This window comes from Octopus bimaculoides, chromosome 6 (genome assembly GCF_001194135.2).
Source record: "Octopus bimaculoides isolate UCB-OBI-ISO-001 chromosome 6, ASM119413v2, whole genome shotgun sequence".
NCBI lineage: Eukaryota > Metazoa > Mollusca > Cephalopoda > Octopoda > Octopodidae > Octopus > Octopus bimaculoides.
Genome location: NC_068986.1, coordinates 22,552,504 through 22,571,349, shown reverse-complemented (window position 1 = coordinate 22,571,349; position 18,846 = coordinate 22,552,504). Strand labels below are relative to the sequence as shown.

Genomic DNA, 18,846 nt, shown 5'->3' with positions numbered 1-18,846 from the left:
CACAAGTTAAGGTGAGAAAGTTGAAGGAGGAGGGTCGTTGACGTCATTTCCGGTTGGAGCTCTCATCTCTAAACTTTACACGAGATCTCGAAAATGGCGTCTGATCAATTAAATCGAAAGAAAGTCAAGTTTGTTATTGTTGATTCCGGAGCTTTTATCAAGAATGCTCCTATAGACGTAAGTCATTCCTTTTTGAAACGTTATGAAATTACATCGTAAAATGTCTAAAGGTTCTTTTCCACATGTAAAATAACTATTGCTGATTGATTTGCTCCACGTGCCTTTTGCTTGCATGCCACGACTGAAACATGTGCTAAAACTTTTAGAATATACTTGAGAATTTTGTGGCGAAACGTTTGATTAAAACATTACTTTCATTTCGTTATGTAAGAGGTCGAAACGACTTATTCAGAAAACTTAAAAAGATTATTAAACGTATCAGATAATTTACTATATAAATGAAATTGTTAACCAAGAACAGCTGTACGTGGTTATTTGTTAAATCTGTAAAATGCCTTTGACACTAACTCTTATTCAGTCTTGAGCACTGAGAAAATTATGAGTAGGTGAATGGCTCCATAAGAGTGGAGTGAACTACGAATGGGTATCATAAAGCAAAATTGGCATTGCAAGTGAATTTTAAAAAAGAGTTTGTAAAATAGATGGTGTACATCAATGCTCTGCATTCATCATTTTCACTTTCAATCTTTTATGCACTAGCCTTCGTAACTTGTAATAACTCCTCATCTCATTACAAATATGTCTATGGTCCCTTTTTTAAATTGAAAGTTTGGTTTATAACTTAAAGATACCAAAATGGGGTTTTGTAATGTTTGGCCCTTTATTTCTCTGAGTAATAAAATTGACGTTACTCCTTACTACCCAAGTTTTAAAACATGTTTATGAAGCCCCTCGATAAAACCAGAACTAAATGCAAAATCTTTGTCTTACAAACCATATATACGTTAGTTCTATATAAAACCTATTTACCAGAAAAGATCATTAACGATTTGAAATCGATACACAAGGCCTTCAGATGAGCGTATACACAAATCTAGAGATAAGCACCGATGGAGGCTGTAGTGCTCATCCTTAGAAATAATAAAAATAATGACTATCACAGTACACGAATACATGAACTGCTATTTGAAAGAGAGTAATTATTGACGTCAAAAATGATTCATTTTTAATTCTAGGCCTGTTGGTATGCTATTAAGTATACAATTAAACACTGACTAAAGGCAATTAAACATAACCATTTCCACTGAGTCCTGGCAACTGGGAAGTTAAAACGGTACTACTCAAACCCTAACCCTAACACTAGTTTTGTGAGATTTGGCTGTTATTTCTAGCCTGTAAATAGCCTGCTTGGTGGGGGGGGGGTGAAATTTTTCAAAACAATTTTTTTCAGAATCGGAATCTCCATAGCCTAAAACGTGGGATTCCGTAAAAAAAAATTAATAAATAAGGGGGCGAAAGGTTCAGATTACATATAGTCCGTCTCTACCGGCGTCGGTACCTCTATTTAAGTAGTACCAGTTAAACTAAACAGTGGACAGATGGTGTACACTAAAATATAGTCCAACAGCCACCATATTCCCTAGATCTCGCCCCTTGTGATTTTTTCCTCTTTCCAAAAATCAAAGTGAATGCAATGAGGCAGCTGCTGATTATCCCAGAAAACGAGTTCCAGGAATGATTCCTTCAGTGGAAACAGCTCTGGATTGAGTGTGTAGCTTCCGAAGAGGACTACTTTGAAGGAGATTAAATGCCAAATTGATACATGTTGTAGTTCTGTTTTTATGAAACCTCGTATCTAAACATGTAACCATTCATTTTGTATTGTTTTTGCTCTTTAAACAATTTCATTTCTTTTGCCCTTAAAAGAATTCAGGATTCAAATATTTGTATTCGATTTTAATTATTCAGCGCATTGGAGAAAATATTTACACTATCAAAGAAGTTCTTTCTGAAGTTATCGACAAAAACACCAGAGATAGGCTGCAAGTTTTGCCTTATGAAATATTGTTTCAAGAACCAAACAATGAAGCTATTCATAGAGGTATATTAATTTTCATTTGTGTTTATTTTATTTTTCCCTAACTTAGTCTCACATTTTCTTAAATAAAATTTTAGATGTTTACATTTGAGATTTTAAAATTTTTTCTTGGATAATTTTATTGCAGCCACTAAACTTTATACATTATAAAAAAAAAAACATTTTGAAAACTTAGACTTATGGAGTAACAGATATTTCCACCAGTGGTTTTTGTCATTCTGTTCGTATTCTAGCTTGTGGGGATGAGAGGTTCAAATAGCTGTTGCGTAGTACTTAATTCTGAGCCCCATACAATACTTATTGAAGATTGTAATCCTAAAATTTATGAATCAGCTTCTAGGCTTGTATTCATTAATAAATAATGCATGATACTCTGAAATACTTCATGCAAATATCTACATTTACAAAATTGCCTCCCTCCCTACCTCCCTGTCTCACACACACATGCGTACACTGTTGCATATTATTATCACCAAAGATTTGCAATAGTTTGAACTCATCCTTTGAGCCAATGATCCTATTTTCTTCAAGCATATTGTTTTTTTTTTTTTACTTTTTCCTAACTTCTTCCACAATGTTTATATTTCCAGTCACTGAATTTTCTAAGAAAACTGGTGATTACCGGAGTTTATCTGCTGTAGATCTTCGTCTCATTGCTTTAACCTACCAATTAGAAAAGGAGCAAAATGGTGATGCTCATATAAAAACAGAGCCCACAAGAAAGGTATTTTTTTTTTTTTTATCGAATTTATAAATGCGTGTGGGTGTGTGTGTGCGTTAGTCTAGAGCAGCGCTTCTTAAACTATGGGCCTCAACCCCAAATGGGGTCACAAAAATTGAATTCAAATACTTGAATTTCAGCTGGTATGTTATTTCACAAACACATATTTAATACCTGGGGGGTCACGAAAAATCGCATGATGAAAAATGGGGTCATGAATGAAAAGTTAAAGAAGCACTGGTCTAGAATTATTGGAAATTTAAGTGTTTGCTTGAATATCAACACAGTAAAGTTCAAGCACTACTATATTCATGTTGTAAAAGACTTAGTTGGAACTCACCAATATATACTCTGTACAAACAAAGTGTACACAAGATATACTGTGGTGATTCTAGATGACTGACACAGAGGTTGGCCTCCAGTTGGTTTTGATGGACATGAGTAGTGAGCAGGAAGGGAAGAAATATTAGATAATTCTCATATTTAAGCTGCATAATTGGTGCTAGAGTGGATTAGTGAAACTTTAGTAATAACAGTAAGAAAGGGAGGAGAAATTCAGGGATTTTCTCAGTTTGTAACAAAAGATTTCTGTCTTCTGGCAAATGGCAAGCTATATGAAACAGTCTTCAAGACACAAACTTATTGTGAACTCTTTAATTCTCCCCACTCCTAAAACATTCCATGAATAGTTCACTGAGGTTCTAGTGGGTTTTGTTTTGCTTCCTAGTGTTCTACCTATTTCTTGCTCCCTTCATCATCATTTAACATCCGTTTTCCATGCTAGCATGGGTTGCCTATATATCATATTTTTCTTTAGTCCTATATACAGACTTTCTTTACGAAAAAATTAAATTCCTTTCTATTGCATGCATTCTCGTTAAATACTGGTAACAAATTCCACATATTCTCCTTTGAGCCATTATGTGGAAGACAAATTTCTCGGTGTTATTCCAACAAGCACAACAAATATTGGTTACTGGATATTATACTTGATTTAAGCCCGAAGAACTAAGAAGATTGTATAAAGATGCAGAATGGAATTATTTTAATGAGTTCTAAATCTAATCACTTCGAGGTCAAAGCACCTTTAGAACCAAGATATCATTGTCTTACCACCTCAGAACTTAGTGAGTCTGGATGGTCCTTCATAAAATTACTAAAGTACAATAATAACTTTCGTTTTTCTTTACCTTTTTTTGCTACTAGGCCAGTTTACCTTCTCTCTTTGTCTGTTTCACCCGTAGTAATGCGAGTGAAAGTATATTTCATAAAAAGACTATTAAACACTTCAGACAATACAATAGTTTCGTTTTTCTTTTTTGTTTCAAGACCAACTGGATCAATGCAAGAAACCCACTCGGAAAAGTAACTGATATTGCTGGTTTTTATTTAGATACTAAACAGGTATAGTTGTTGTTTTCCTTTGATAGTTACCTATGAATTGCCTGAACAAGTCATTCTACAATCAAATATTCTCTATTTTAATACTAACCACTGAACTCTAAAGTAAATGTGAGCTTTCTTTCTCAGCTTTGTATTGGATCTGATGTTATGTCTACCTTATAATAGTTTGGTCGGTTAATCTTGCAATCTATATCCAAATCCTGAATTTTGTAACCAGATGCTTATAAAAATTAATGAAATGGAAATTTCTCATTTTCTGGAAACTGTCACTCAAAATCTTAGCCCTTAGGAGCTTGAGAAAATACCCAAGGGTTTCAGCTGATCACTTTCCATGTCAGCTTACCTAGTGGCAAAAGAGAACACAAGGGAACTTCAAGTCCAGTGCAGTTAAAGGTTAAGGATTACTTCTGAAAGAAAAAAAATATTTTTAGCCTTACTCTAAACCAAATTTGGAATTGCAGCCCCGAAAAGGAATGTGGAACTAAGACTTTCAATTTTCAAATAACTGACTTGTGCTAACAAGCTACTGGACATAATCATAATACCATCTGCCTATACACTGCTTATGTGAAGACATGCAAAAATAAACATTCAAGGATGTGCACATATATATAATTGAATATGTTGCTACTGACCGAGACCTTTGGAAATGTGTTGTGTGTAAGAAGACCCGGCAAGTCAAGTGAGATCGTTGCCAGTGCCCCTGGACTGGCTCTTGTGCGGGTGGCACATAAGATGTACCATCCTGAGCGTGACCGTTGCCAGTACCGCCTGACTGGCCTTGTAGGGTTTTCGAGCGAGATCGTTGCCAGTGCCCCTGGACTGGCTCTTGTGCGGGTGGCACATAAAAGACACCATTTCGAGCGTGGCCGTTTTCGTGAGGGTGACACGTAAAAGCACCCACTACACTCTCTGAGTGGTTGGCGTTAGGAAGGGCATCCAGCTGTAGAAACTCTGCCAAATTAGATTGGAGCCTGGTGTTGCTATCCGGTTGCACCAGTCCTCAGTCAAATCGTCCAACCCATGCTAGCATGGAAAGCGGACGTTAAACGATGATGATGTTGGTGTCAGTTATCTAGTTACACACTACAGACGCCCAGATGCAAATCTGGAAGTACATTTAGTACTACTACAAGGTGAAATCTGAAGGTGGACAAGCTTTATACTGTACATGTTAACAGAATATAACATAACTGTCAAATGACTGAAACAAATAAAAGAAAAGATATATATATAATTTTATTTTATTTTTTGTAGAACCATGAAACAGTAGATAAAGATGAAGAGAAAAATTTGGATGCACCTGAAAATGATTCAATACAAAATGAAAGATTAGAACAAGGAGACGTGCTTTCTGAAAAATATATTGAACCAGTTTCCAGTGAAGAAGAGGAATCAGATAATGATGAGAATGGAGAAAACAATAATGAAAATGATAGAGAGGATGGTGACGATGATGATGATGACGAAGGATGGATTACACCAGAGAACATTGGTTCACTAAAACAGAAAATTGAGCCTGAGAAAATAGAACCTGTTAATGTAACAGTCGGTTGTTTAACATCAGATTTTGCAATGCAGGTTTGTCACTGTTTTAATTTATGAATCAATACTTTACCGCTCTTAGATTTCTCACTTTTTTTCTATCTTGATTTGGTTTTCTTTTTCACTATTCCTTCAGAGTGTTTATTTTTGACATACACCACAATGAGAAATACATTTTTAATTGCAGGTACAGTTGACTAAAACTTGTAGCTGTTTGTTTACCCTTGCATAACACTGGTCTGGTCTGTGTGTGGTCAAAACATTCTCGCTGTTACCATTCCATTTGTTTTTTTGGTTAAAATAGGGACAGGCTTTGCTGTGGAGTTAAGAAGTTCACTTCTCAACTACAAGGTTTCAGGTTCAGTCTTTGAGCAAGTATAAACTAAAGCCCCAGGCCAACCAAAGCCTTGTGATTGGATTGGTAGACAGCAACCGAAGAAGCCTGCCATGTGTGTGTGTGTGTATGTGTGATTCTTTGTTTATATATTGTGCAATACACATGAATAAAGTATCACCGCTATTCAAGCTATGTTCTTTGTTTCCGGTCTGCTGTGCAAAAATTTCTGGCCATGGGGAAATATTACCTTATTTGGAAAACAGAGTTGTCAACAGGAATGACACCCAACCATAGAAAATCTGCCTCAATTAATTCTTCCTCATTCATGCAATCATAGAAAAGTGGATGTTGAAATGTTGAGTGGGAGGATGCAGTTAAGGAGCAGAATGGGTCTTCAAAGCCAACTAGTGAATGTAATGAGCATGTTTTGGTGTTATTAGACCCCTTCAGCAAAGCATATTTTACTCATCGAGACTAGGAGTGATCATAATTAGTATTGCCAACTGAGTAGAATGTACTTTGCTAATAAGATCATATAAGACCAAAACATAGCATGTATGAATTCCTATAAATGCATGCTGTGTTGCAAAATAACCAAGTTCATCTGACCACATGAATGATATACACATACCAAAATAACTACTGTATGGCAAGTTTGCTGTAGCGAATAGAACAGTCAATGATCAGAAAAAGTACTGAAGGCTAGCCTGAACATAACTTTAAAAGCCATGGGCATTGACACAGAATTCTGAGAACAGACCCCTATGTTGCACCTTCATCAGGAAAAGTGCAAAATCTTCATGAGGGAATGGGTATTTTCTCTATGACCTGCAACATCTAGGCAGGAGAAACTAAATCTGAGTTCTGCATGGCCCCATCAGTCAGCACATCAAATGTATCCAAAGACCATATGACCATTATTTTCATACCTCGTTAGCCATCTACAGGCACATAAAGCCCAATCATTTGTGTAGACGAAGTAATGGCCAGCCTGCATCACCAGTGGACAAACATGCATTTCTGAATCACTCGGTTTAAATATATGTGTAGGTGGATGCCATAACAAAGCCAAGATGATGGATTTAAATCTTTCTATTTAACAAAATTTTCTTTTGTTGAGGTATTGTTTATTATTAGTTTTGTTAAAACCTGCTCAACAACTTTGGTTTATATATTCATTCAGCAGTGAGATTATTACATTTATTAGTGCTTTATTTAAGCTCTCCTCTTTCTTTTCTCTCTCTCTCTCTCTTTAATCTATTGAATCTTTACACACTGTTGTATCAGGTTCTGTTATCAAAGCCTGCTAACTTTTTATACGTGGTCATCATAAAGTTCTTATGCTGTTTAATCATTTTATAACTTAAGTTTTGTCTATGGTAAAAGCCTGATGCTACACTTATTGTCACTAGTCAAAAAAATATAACTGTTTATCCATTCATCTTCTCCGCCAACTATTCCTGTTGTTAGGATAGATTCCTCAGGCACCTCTTCCATTGGGTCCTGTCTGAAGCAATTTTCATTGCACCTTCTGCTTGGATTCCCGTACTTGACTAACTGAGACGGTGGGTATTATCCAACCATCTCCTTCTTGGCCTACTTCTAGTTCTCCTCCTGTCAATTGGCTTGGCTCAAAGATCCATCTTGTAATTCTTTCCTGTGATATTTTCATTGACAAATGCACTGAGCTTCTCCATGGATTAATTCTACAGTACATAAAACTAAATTATAATTGCAACAAAAGAACTCTCTCTCAGAGTGAAAGCTAGACCTATATGATGCTTGTGTGCAAATAGCTACACTCCATGGTAGTGAGACATGGACTCTGAATGCAGAAGACATGTGTAGGCTGGAGAGAAATGAAGGTAGTATGCTCCGTTGGATGTGCAACATCAGTGCACATGTACAGCAAAGTGCAAATGTATTGAGAGAAAGGTTGGTCATAAGAAGAACCAAATGTAACATGCAAGAGGGAAGCCTACAGATACAAGTGATGTAAACATACACGCACATATATATGATGTTCTTTCAATTTATCATCATCGTCATCGTTTAACGTCCATTTTCCATGCTGGCATGGGTTGAGCAGTTTGACTGAGGTCTGGAGAGCCAGTGGCTGCACCAGGCTCCAATCTTATCTGGCAAAGTTTCTACAGCTGGATGCCCTTCCTAATGCCAACCCCTCCAAGAGTGTAGTGGGTGCTTTTTACTTGCCACCGGCACAGGAGTACCAAATTTACTCAGGGCTGTAGCAGAAGACACTTGCCCAAGAGGCTATGCAGTAGGATTGAATCTGAAACCATATGGTTGGGAAGAGAAGTAGATAGGTTATGTTTTTTTTGTTTTGTCTTTTTTTGTCTTATGTTTTTAATCATCATCATCTAACATCCTTTTTCCATGCTAGCATGGCTGGGGCAGTTTGACATGAAGCTGGCCAGACTCCATTTGTCTACTGTGGTATCGTCTCTATGGCTGAATACCCTTTCAGAGTGTGCTGAGTGTTTTTCACATGCCACCAGCATGGGTGTGTTTACGCAGCACCAGCACGTGCGCATTTATGTGACATTGGCACGTGTAAAGGACAAGCCTGTATGTATGGATGACAGCAATTTTACTTAGCTTGGCACGTCTGGCCCAAAGCTTTATTTTCTTTTTCTTTTAAGTTATTTACAATTCATGTGGTAATATAATTGATAAGAATATGAATATAAAATCTGCCGTTTATGTTGTTTACAAACTATAGACAGTCTTCTTATTTGTTTAAAATCAAGATAATTTTCTTTTTTTATTAAGCCATCCCACTGTTGTTTCCGATTCTTGAAAAACCCTGAACATATAGTGGGTATCTGAAATACTTTACCCGGATTATTGGAATTTTCTAATTACTAATCAGTATCTGAATGGTAACTTTGTCTCTTCTCTTCTGTTTAAAAATGTAATAAATTCACTCACTTAAGTCCACACACATTTATCTTCTAATATCTATCTCAAAGGTGACGAGCTGGCAGAATCATTAACATGCAAGGTAAAATGCTTATTGGCATTTCATCCATCCTTACACTCTGAGTTCAAATTACACCAAGCCTTTCATCCTTTCGGGGGTCAATGAAATAAGTACCAGTTGAGTACTGGGGTCAATGTAATTGATGTATCCCCTACCCTCAAATTGCTGGCCTTGTGCCAAAATTTAGAACCAATATTTATCAATCTCATGTATTTATTTTTTTCTGTTTCCAAAATATTTTATTCTCACCAATAATGCCTATCACCTTTTAATCAGTTTATTTTGTATACTTTTAGTCATTGAATTGTGGCCATGTGTGGTTTTATGGGATTGGTTCTCATTTCTTTCATTCCTGAATATTGTTTGCCATTTTCACTTACCTCCATGAATGCTTCTTTTATTACTGCCCATTAACTGGTTTGACCCAGTTATAACTATTTCAATATCCTGTTTCAGAATTTTCTTTGTATATAAACCAGTTATAGTGTCTCATTTGTTCAAAAAAAAAAATTGTTTCCAAGTATGGCTGTTGTTGTTAAGAAGCTCACTTTGCAACCAAATAGTTTCAGGTTCAGTCCCACTGCACAACACCTTGGGCAAGTGTCTTCTACTATAGCCCAGGGCTGACCAAGACCTTTGAGTAGATTTGGTAGTCAGAAACTGAAAGAACCTTGTCATTGTGTGTGTGTCTTGTTCTGACATGGCACAATAGTTGTAAACAAGCATCATCATCATCATGCAAGTGATTTCATTCATTTCCAATCTTCCATGGAAGTATGCCCGGCCATTGGTACCTGTTTCCAGCCTTACTTTGAAACAGATAAGGGTTGTCGATAGGAAGAGCATCTGACTCATACTATCATGAAAAAGTGGATGTTAAAACGGTGATGGTAATGATGCTTAACAGACTCTGCTGGGAAAAAGCTACCAATTATTATGTAATTAAGTCGATTGATATATCCTGGTTAAGTAATGTAAATTATTTTTACTCTAGGCACAAGGCCTTGGAAATTTGGGGAGAAGGTGGCTAGTTGATTGCATCAACCTCTGCATAACTGGTACTTATTTTATCGACCCCAAAAGGGATGAAAGGCCAAGTTGAACTCAGAACATAACAGCAGATTTTACCTGGCATGCTAACAATTCTGCCAGCTTTAAGTAATATTAATAACATATAGTTGAAATCCTTTCTTGTGTACCTTTAAGATTTTATTTTATTTTAATTTTCAGAATGTCCTTATTCAAATGGGTTTGAATGTTCTGTCAGTCGATGGTCTTCTCATCAAACAAGCAAAGAGTTATGTACTCAGGTGTTCAGCTTGTATGAAGTAAGTTTTTTCAGTTAAATAAATGATGAAAGAAAGCATTTATAAAACATGCTTGTATTGCCTTTATTATTTTGAGTATCATAGAAGTGGGTTCTTACTAAATGTTGTCTGATTTTATTTCTTAGTTCAAGATAAATCACTTTATTTATGTCCTTGAGAAGGCAGGCATGTGAAATGGTCTTACTTCCTCACATAACTCCAGATTGACCCTGATAGATTAAGCCTACGATTAAATTTGCCCCACCTGTAACAATTTCATCTTTTATTCAGATGTATTGTGTGTAGGAATACATTATCCAGTGTGTCAGCCGGATGTGATTTGAAGTTGGTTTGGCTGCTATTTATTGTAAGTCAAACAACAACATAGAGGGCTCTCTTGTTGGCTTTTAAAATAGGAAGAAGTTTAATTACACAAGAACTATTTCTTCCTATGCATAAACTTACTTCTAATCACTATCTTCTTTTCTTCTTGCAGAATCTGTACAGTTCTTACAAAGATGTTTTGTCCATCATGTGGAAATAAAACATTAAAGAGAATTTCTATGACTGTCAAAGATGATGGAAGTATTCAATATCATTTCAGTTCCAGGCGTCTTCTGAACTGCCGTGGACTTAAAGTAAGTTGGGCTCTTCACATACTTTTGCATCTGACTGCAAAATGAGATAAAGAAAACCACTTCTTGTCTCTGAAATTTTTTATGAAATACAGATAATAAAAGTGTTGTTTCATTTATGATCTGTGCCATCTTAAACTATGGTCTTTTTCTCTTTTATTTTCTACAACCAAGAATACTTTTTTTATTTATTGTGTTAATATAGTGCATTTTTGTTTCTTTTTCCTTTGTTATTCTTTATTCCATTTAATTTATAAATTTGTATCATATCTTTTTCATTATTTTCTACATAAAATTTATTTTTTTTTGGTAGTTTTCAAACCTTTTTCCATTCTAGAATGTTGTGAAAGATTTCTTTTGGGAGTAATTTGTCTTTACAATTAAATATCCTCTTGTTAATTCTGAAGTAAAAGCAGGACCTTTTGCATTATTCTGTCAAAATAAGCAGCAGAGTTCTGTCTTGTTCAGAGACACAAAAAATATCACCACAAACGTAAATATTTCTAACAGTCTTACATTTGCTAAAAGCTTTTTTAACTTGATTTCTTGCAGTATTCCCTTCCACTGCCCCAAGGTGGCAAACATTCTAACAATCCTATCTTGTTTGAAGACCAGAGACTCCCACAACAGCGGGCATCTAAGAAAGCTTTGCAGAGATTAAATGTCTTTGATGAAAATTATGTTGCTGGACAATCTCCATTTAGAATCCACGACTTGACCAGCAGAGCTGCACAGCTTGGAATTATAGGACAGGAGGTTAAACCATGGAACAGAAAAAACCCCAATGAAGGGGTCAGAAGATTTTCCAAAAAGAAAAGATAATAAATTAAATCTTGTTAAAATTTTTCTCCTGTTTCGTTTTTTTTTTTTTTTTTTTTTTTTATCGTTTGCCTAAATAAAATAATGATTAGATAACTATTTTTCCAGGTTTACCTTCCCTCTATCATACTTTAGCCTTGATTTTTGAAATGCACTCTCACTCAATCAAGTAGGGTTTTTTTTTCCTTTCCTTTTCTTTACTTTGGTTTGCAAATTACTTGGTGACCTCACTAGTTCCTGTGTGACAAATAAAGCACCCAATACATGTTGTAAAGGGGTTGGCATAGGAAATGCACCCAGTTATAGAAACCATTCCAAAGCTAGCACTGGAGCCTGGCATGGAACATTGAACCCTGTCAAACCATCCAGTGCATGCCAGTATTGTAAATGAACATTAAGTAACAATGATGAAATATATATATACACATGTGAAGACTCGTGGCTCGGTGGTTAGAGCGTCAGGCTCACAATCATGATGTAGTGAGTTTGATTCCCAGACTGGGCTATGCATTGTGTTCTTGAGAAAGACATTTTATTTCACATTGCTCCAGTTCACTCAGCTGTAGAAATGAGTTGTGATGTTTCACTCATAAATACACACATCACCCAGTCTGAGATTTGAACCTGCAATCCCTCAACCACTGCTCTAACCACTAGGCCATGTGCCTCCACAATCAACAATATACCTACCTCAAATGTCTTTGGCTTTGTGCCCATGCAAGAAAACAGTGCTAATACAACAACAGCAGATCAGTAGATTACCACCAATGGCAGAATCGTTAACGCAGCAATTCATCTGTCTTTACAGAGTTCAAATTCACCTTTCATCCTTTCAGGGTTGATAAAATAAATACCAGCAGAGGATTGGTGTCAATACAATCAACAAACCATCCTTCCATCCAAATTTCAGGCCTTACGCTTAGAGTAGAAAGTATTACTAGAGCAGTGAGTGAATATGTAGAAGCAGTTCAAGAAATCATCATCGGTTTGATGTCCATTTTGCCATGCTTCGATGGGTCAGATGGATTTCACTGAGGCAGATTTACAACAGCTGGATGCCTTTCACGGAAGACTGGAAACAAGGGAACTCTTCTTGTATGATGGTGATGCTTGTTTATAACTATTCTGTTTCTATGGTTGAATGTCCCCGCCATTAGCTTTACTTGGGCTTACTTAAAAGTAGTCATTCTTTTATTGGCTTCCACCAATTAGGCTGTGCTATGTTACTGCTTCACTTTCAATGGTTAATTCTATCGACGTCAGCAATCAGGAAAATAAAAATCACGTTAGTTACCTCCCTTCGACGAGTGACTTCTCTTTTAGAAACATCGCAACAATGCATTTTATTTACACGCATAATAAGTAAATATTCTAAGTTTTTACAAACCCTATCAACCATGTTTCACTCAAGGAATTGATTAGTCTCGGCAGTAAGAGACATTTACCGGTGCTAGTTTAGTATGTAGTCCACCACGGTGTCAAACAAGGTCATCTACCTTATCTTTCAGATATTTCAGAGATTAAAAACTTAGAGACTTTTTTTTTCAGAATTAGTTTTCGCATCTAACCATGATCACTCAACGGCTTGAGTGTGTACTCCGGTCACTGGATCCACATAATGTCGTTGATGGTTCACTGTTAGATGGTGATAACCTATGGCATTTAAATTATTATAAGCGGGCCACTCATCTGAATGGATATGTGAACTTGTTAAACATTCTCTTTCAATAATTGGGATCAGACTGTTCCCGTCGCGCCGTTCCACACAAAAGTATCGACAGTCTGAGCTGTGTTTGAGACCAAAAACCCACGGCCGATCAATTCCATGTCCACAATTCCTGTTGTTTCGTTGTTCTGCATCGCTGACTTCGAAGAGAAGAGTGTTGTCGTTATTCAGCATTCTTCGTCAATTGTATTTTCGTCGATCTGAATGGGATTATCGTTTGTTCCAACCATCTTCCCTCGTCGTACATGATACACTATGGATCCACACACGTCGCGGCACATATTGTACCAGTCAGTTACTGTATTTTAAAATTTTCCTGTTAGAGTCACTGCAGTGGTCATGGGTACATCCATGACAAAGAAAAATATTAGTTCTAAAATCTCACTCAGGCTCAGCTTGCAGTTGAATTTGTTGTTAATGTTCGTATATTGGAAAACTTGGTTTCCTTTACAAGATGAACGTTTAAGGTAGATAACCCTGGCTATACTGTTTGACAACGTGGTAGACCGCATACTATACTAGCACCCATTTACCGAAACCATTCTTTCATTTCATCCTATTCATCATTTGTTAGCTTGCAGCCAAAGTAGCCCCACTTACTTTCCCCGTTATCTCCACCCTCAAAATGTGTAGAGTCCAAAATCTGTAAAGACTTAGATTAATCAGAACCCATTTTTGTTGAGTCATTTAAACCATTTCTAATAATATTTAAATTCAATAGGTAATATTGGTTTCAAGTTTTGGCACAAGGCCAGCAATTTGGGGAAAAGTAGTGAGTTGACTACATCAACCCATGCTCAACTAGTACTAATTTTATTGATCGCAAATGGATGAAAAGCAAACTTGACCTCAGTGGAATTTTTAACTCAGAATGTAAAGATGTTGCACTCACAAACGTAGGTTCATAAGTTTGATTCCTGTACTGGACAGTATACAGTGTCCTTGAGTACAGCACATCATTTCATTTTGTTCCAGTCTATTCAAGCAAAAACGAGTACCAGCTGACAGCCAGTGCAGCTCTCTCACTGTCACATCTTCAATGTTCCACTGAGTCAAGGGGCTGTCTACGTCTGTTCAGGACCACATAGGTACCTAAAACAATTAGTACAAATGTATACTAGGTAATGCATGCTAGTGACTGCAAGCTTTTTTTTTTTTTTAATATCTAACATCATGGGCATTAATTCTACTAGTTTATCATTTTCCTTAACCCGTGTGTACTATTTGCCACATGACACAATAAGAAGCATTTTCGCTGATTCCAGAAATGTAAACTGTTAACACACCAATATATCCTAACACTAACAGACTTACCATTTATTAGAGCCTATGAGGGCACTCAAGCCATTAGAAAAAGCAGTCAAATTTCCTTCTAATCATAGCCTATTGTTTAAGAAAAAGACACATTGGACAAGTGGTTTTAAGTCCTCTGCACAAAGGAGAAAGATGAGGTGATCACCACCGAAGTGACTGATCACAGGTTTGCTCAGTGAGAGTTGTCCTGGGGTTAAACAAGAGCAGAGTGGGGTTTTCACCCCCACTGTGGTTATATTCTTTAATTAATGATACAGGGTTTATGTTGCTTATAAAATATCTAAAAATATATTCAACACACAAGAGTTGAAAATCTTATTTTCCTTGCACCTTTAGGCTTTAAGCACTTTGCTTTAACCCAGGGTACCATTATAGCCCAGCTGAAAATGATAAACAGAACTTTCAACCAAATGGTTTATTAAAAAAAAAAAATTTTTAAGAAAAACCAACAACAAAGCTGGGTTTAGAAGCCTTTATTTCAAATATAAAGACCCTCTAAAAAACAACCATTAAGAGCAGCCAGGATGGAGTACCACCCTCCAAAGAAAGTTCCATAAAGTTAAGGCTGCAATTTTTTTGAAATTATTTTTCTACATTGTTGGACCATATTTCACTGACATGAACTGATTAATATTTCATAATTATCAGGGATCAATGTAGACCATCCACAAATGATGGGAGAGAAAAGGAAGTTGTAATACTTAGAAATAGTAAAGAGATTTAAAAAATAATAATGATATTTATATTTGTTTGTTTTTATTTAGAAAAAAAAAAGAGCTTTTAATTCCAATTGTTGGCTGTCCAAGAATAACATCTGGACAAAAAAAAAATTGCTAAAAAAGATAAGGACTCCTATCACCAAAAACTTTGGGAGGAGCAGTGATCTCTACCTCCTGAGGAATTCTTGTATTGCAAAGCTTTGTAGAACCCCCAAGGAAGAAAAAGCTGCAGCAGGGAGCAGACAAAATAAATAAACACAGAGGAAAAAATACAGTTAAAGACACTAGGTTGGCAAATTGAACACCTATCTAAGAAGAATATCTTTTCTCTAAAATACAAAAAAAGTATTAAATGGTTATTTAGAAATACTAAAGGCTAAATTTGCTTTAAAGGAAATGAATATAAAATTTAAATGGTTTCATTTATTAATATTTTTGGGTGTATGTATGGATGCATGCTTTGCCTTTTTTTTTTCTTTTTTTTATTGCAACAATTGTTGCAGAGTTTTTTGAAATTAGATATAAAAAGAGTGGTTCAATTAAAGTAACAAGTCCTGTCAATGGTGTGGAATTCTGTCTGAGAGCAGTTAGATGCCAAATCAAGCCATTTAAGAGCTCTGAAATGTAGAGAGAGAGAAAAAAAAACCCTCATCATAGTCAATCCTAGTCAATTGCAACACTGACTGCTGCAGAAAGAATCATGATGTCAATCTTTTGAGAAGAACCACTATCAAAATTCACAGAGTGATCTGTGACTTTCTTTTTATTTTTGCCACCATTTGCTGTAGCACTAAAGGTGCTGAGACTACCAGAGATAGGAAATGCAGGCGTGAATATGTCACTGGTGGGGTAGGAGTAGAATCCAATAAAGAAGTATTTACAGTGTGTTTCAAATCTTCTTAGAGGATATTGTATTGGGGCTATCAATATAAATCTAATTAACAAGAGATATGGGAATTGTTGAAAGTTAACAAGGGACTGGAAACTAAACATTTTCCATCATTTTATTCAGGCAACAAACCTTGAGTTGTGAAAACACTCAGAAGGCTCTTTTTTAGTTTTTCAATCTTTTACTGCCAGTCTCCAAACCAGAAAGCCAATGTAACAGCAGATTGTGAATAGGCAGAGGAATATATTACAGATATCAATAAGGGCACCAAACTGGATAGAATATATTTTATAACAATCAATCACTCAGATGTTTAATGAAAACAGACACCAGCAGAAAGTATAACAAAAACCAGATATCAAGAGACTCCATTGAGATCCAGTAGTATAAATAAATAGAGGAAACAGACATTAAAATAAATATCTTCATAAAATATAAATCTAATTTAATGCACAACTCTTTGCTGGTAAAATTCTGTCAGTCTCTCTCCAATTATTTTGATTTTGCTTTTTTGGGGGTTTTCCTTTTTATTATTATTTTTTTTTTTTTTCCTTTTTCTTTTACCAAGAAATATTATTAATGAAGGCCAACATTTGATGAAGATAACTGTTGCTTTCTGACAACAGAACAGAGAACTATTAGAAACAGCAGTTGATTGCTGGAACCATAGACAACTGATAAGAGAAGTACTAATAGCATTGGCCTCCAGTATTAGACAGCTAATGATGGACATTGCAATGAATGTTGCTGACACCAAACCAGAGGTAAACCCAAGCAGTTTATTTTGGCCAACAGCTGGGAGTTTTGGGGGGGAGGGAAAGAATCAAAGAAAGAAAAGAATTTAAAAATATATGTATATATTTAAAAAGAAAAAGAAAGACTTCAGGGAATTTAGTCAAAAACAAAAGACAGCCTAAATGTCTCAGATGGAGATATGTAAAGAGACATGGCCACTGTAAGGTGCAATAAGTGAGAGGAATAAAGACAATGCCAGCCTTACAAAATCTTTGATCAAACCACGGATATATGCCAACCAATCTTCATCACTGAGAATACTCAACCAGGAAAAAAAAAAATGTTTGAAATAATAAAATAAACAATATCAATAACTTTAGCCAATGTTAGTCAACAAATGTCATCAGAAAACAAAACCATTTGCTTTAAGGGAATCTTTCTTTTTTTTTTCTCTTTGATTTTACAAATCAAAAAAACAAGTTTATAATTTATTATTCAATTTTTTTTTTGTTGTTGCTTATGTTTTACTTGTGTACTTCATTGTTGTGCTTCTCATTCTGCATTCATTATGGCAAAGAATTATATACAAACTTCTGTCTCTGAGCAGCCAGGGTTGCAAGATGGCAGCTAAGAAAATAGAACCAACTGATTCTAAATGGTAAGCTAGAGAACATGCAGAAATAATTACATTAAAATGGAGATTTCTCACATAAAAAGCTGAAAGAGATGAGAAAACTTTGAAGACAAGTGAACGGACATTGTTTAAATGTCTCTTTCAACATGAATAGGTAAAGAAAACATCAAATGGTATTTTAGAGCAAGGTCTTCTTCCACAGTAATTATAAACTGATTGGGAAGATTAAAAGGAGCCAAAGATAATATGGAAGCAGTTGGTAAATACAATTTTAGAAACTTTGGGGTTAGTTGTTAACTCAATGTCGACTAGTTTAACCCCATGCATAGAGTATCTACAATGCCAGCCCCTTATTATGTCAGATATGGTATTCAGGCAGTAAGAACTGCCATATGTAAACCTAAGTGAGTATATAGACTGTCATCCAGCATTTAGTTAACTGAAGAACACCCAACTGGTGAAAGTAATATAATCTGGTGTGTCACATCACAGACAAATACAATCTAAGAACAGACATCACAGCTTTCTTTTCTTTCCACTTTCTGTCTTTATAGGAGCTCTTAGCTTCATCCATTCACTCCTTTCTGACAGCTCAGCTGACAAATGTTATCTCTATGGAACTATTGTAAAACAGATATCAAATAGTACCTGACCAGTTAAAGCACATATATACATATACACACCATTTGTCAGGTGGCTTTGTCATCAACAGACATCAAGCCAGTCACAACTCTAAACACTCCTTAAAATAAACAAATCAAATTCACAGCCAACAAAGCAAAACAAAACAAAAAAATCCTTCCAAACGAAAATTCATAAGCTTCTTTAGGCAGTACTCAAGAAAAAATGTAAGACTACCAGGTTACAGTTACATTTGGTATATATATGTATGATGCATGTACATGTGTGTGTGTATGATGCATGCATGTTTGTGTAAGAGTTATTTGGTAGGCTTTTTCTTTTTCTTTCTTTTTTTTCTTTTTTTTTTTTTTTTTTTT

At 35.7% G+C, this 18,846-nt stretch overlaps 1 protein-coding gene across 1 annotated transcript; it reads left to right on the top strand.

Moving 5' to 3' along the window:
* The first annotated feature begins 36 nt into the window (after positions 1-36).
* Positions 37-11,858, top strand: LOC106878027 (RNA-binding protein NOB1). Its single transcript, XM_014927108.2, has 8 exons — positions 37-177; positions 1,930-2,062; positions 2,650-2,783; positions 4,110-4,184; positions 5,442-5,765; positions 10,301-10,398; positions 10,874-11,015; positions 11,565-11,858. The coding sequence occupies exons 1-8, from the start codon at positions 94-96 to the stop codon at positions 11,832-11,834; spliced, it is 1,260 nt and encodes a 419-aa protein (XP_014782594.1). The 5' UTR covers positions 37-93; the 3' UTR covers positions 11,835-11,858.
* The last annotated feature ends 6,988 nt before the right edge of the window (positions 11,859-18,846 follow it).

Bases quoted from the DNA above. Each gene is read 5' to 3' on its own strand.
- LOC106878027 (XM_014927108.2), top strand. From the start codon at position 94: ATGGCGTCTGATCAATTAAATCGAAAGAAAGTCAAGTTTGTTATTGTT. The intron at 178-1,929 runs GTAAGTCATTCC...TTAATTATTCAG, and splicing joins TCAAGAATGCTCCTATAGAC to CGCATTGGAGAAAATATTTA. The intron at 2,063-2,649 runs GTATATTAATTT...TTATATTTCCAG, and splicing joins CAATGAAGCTATTCATAGAG to TCACTGAATTTTCTAAGAAA.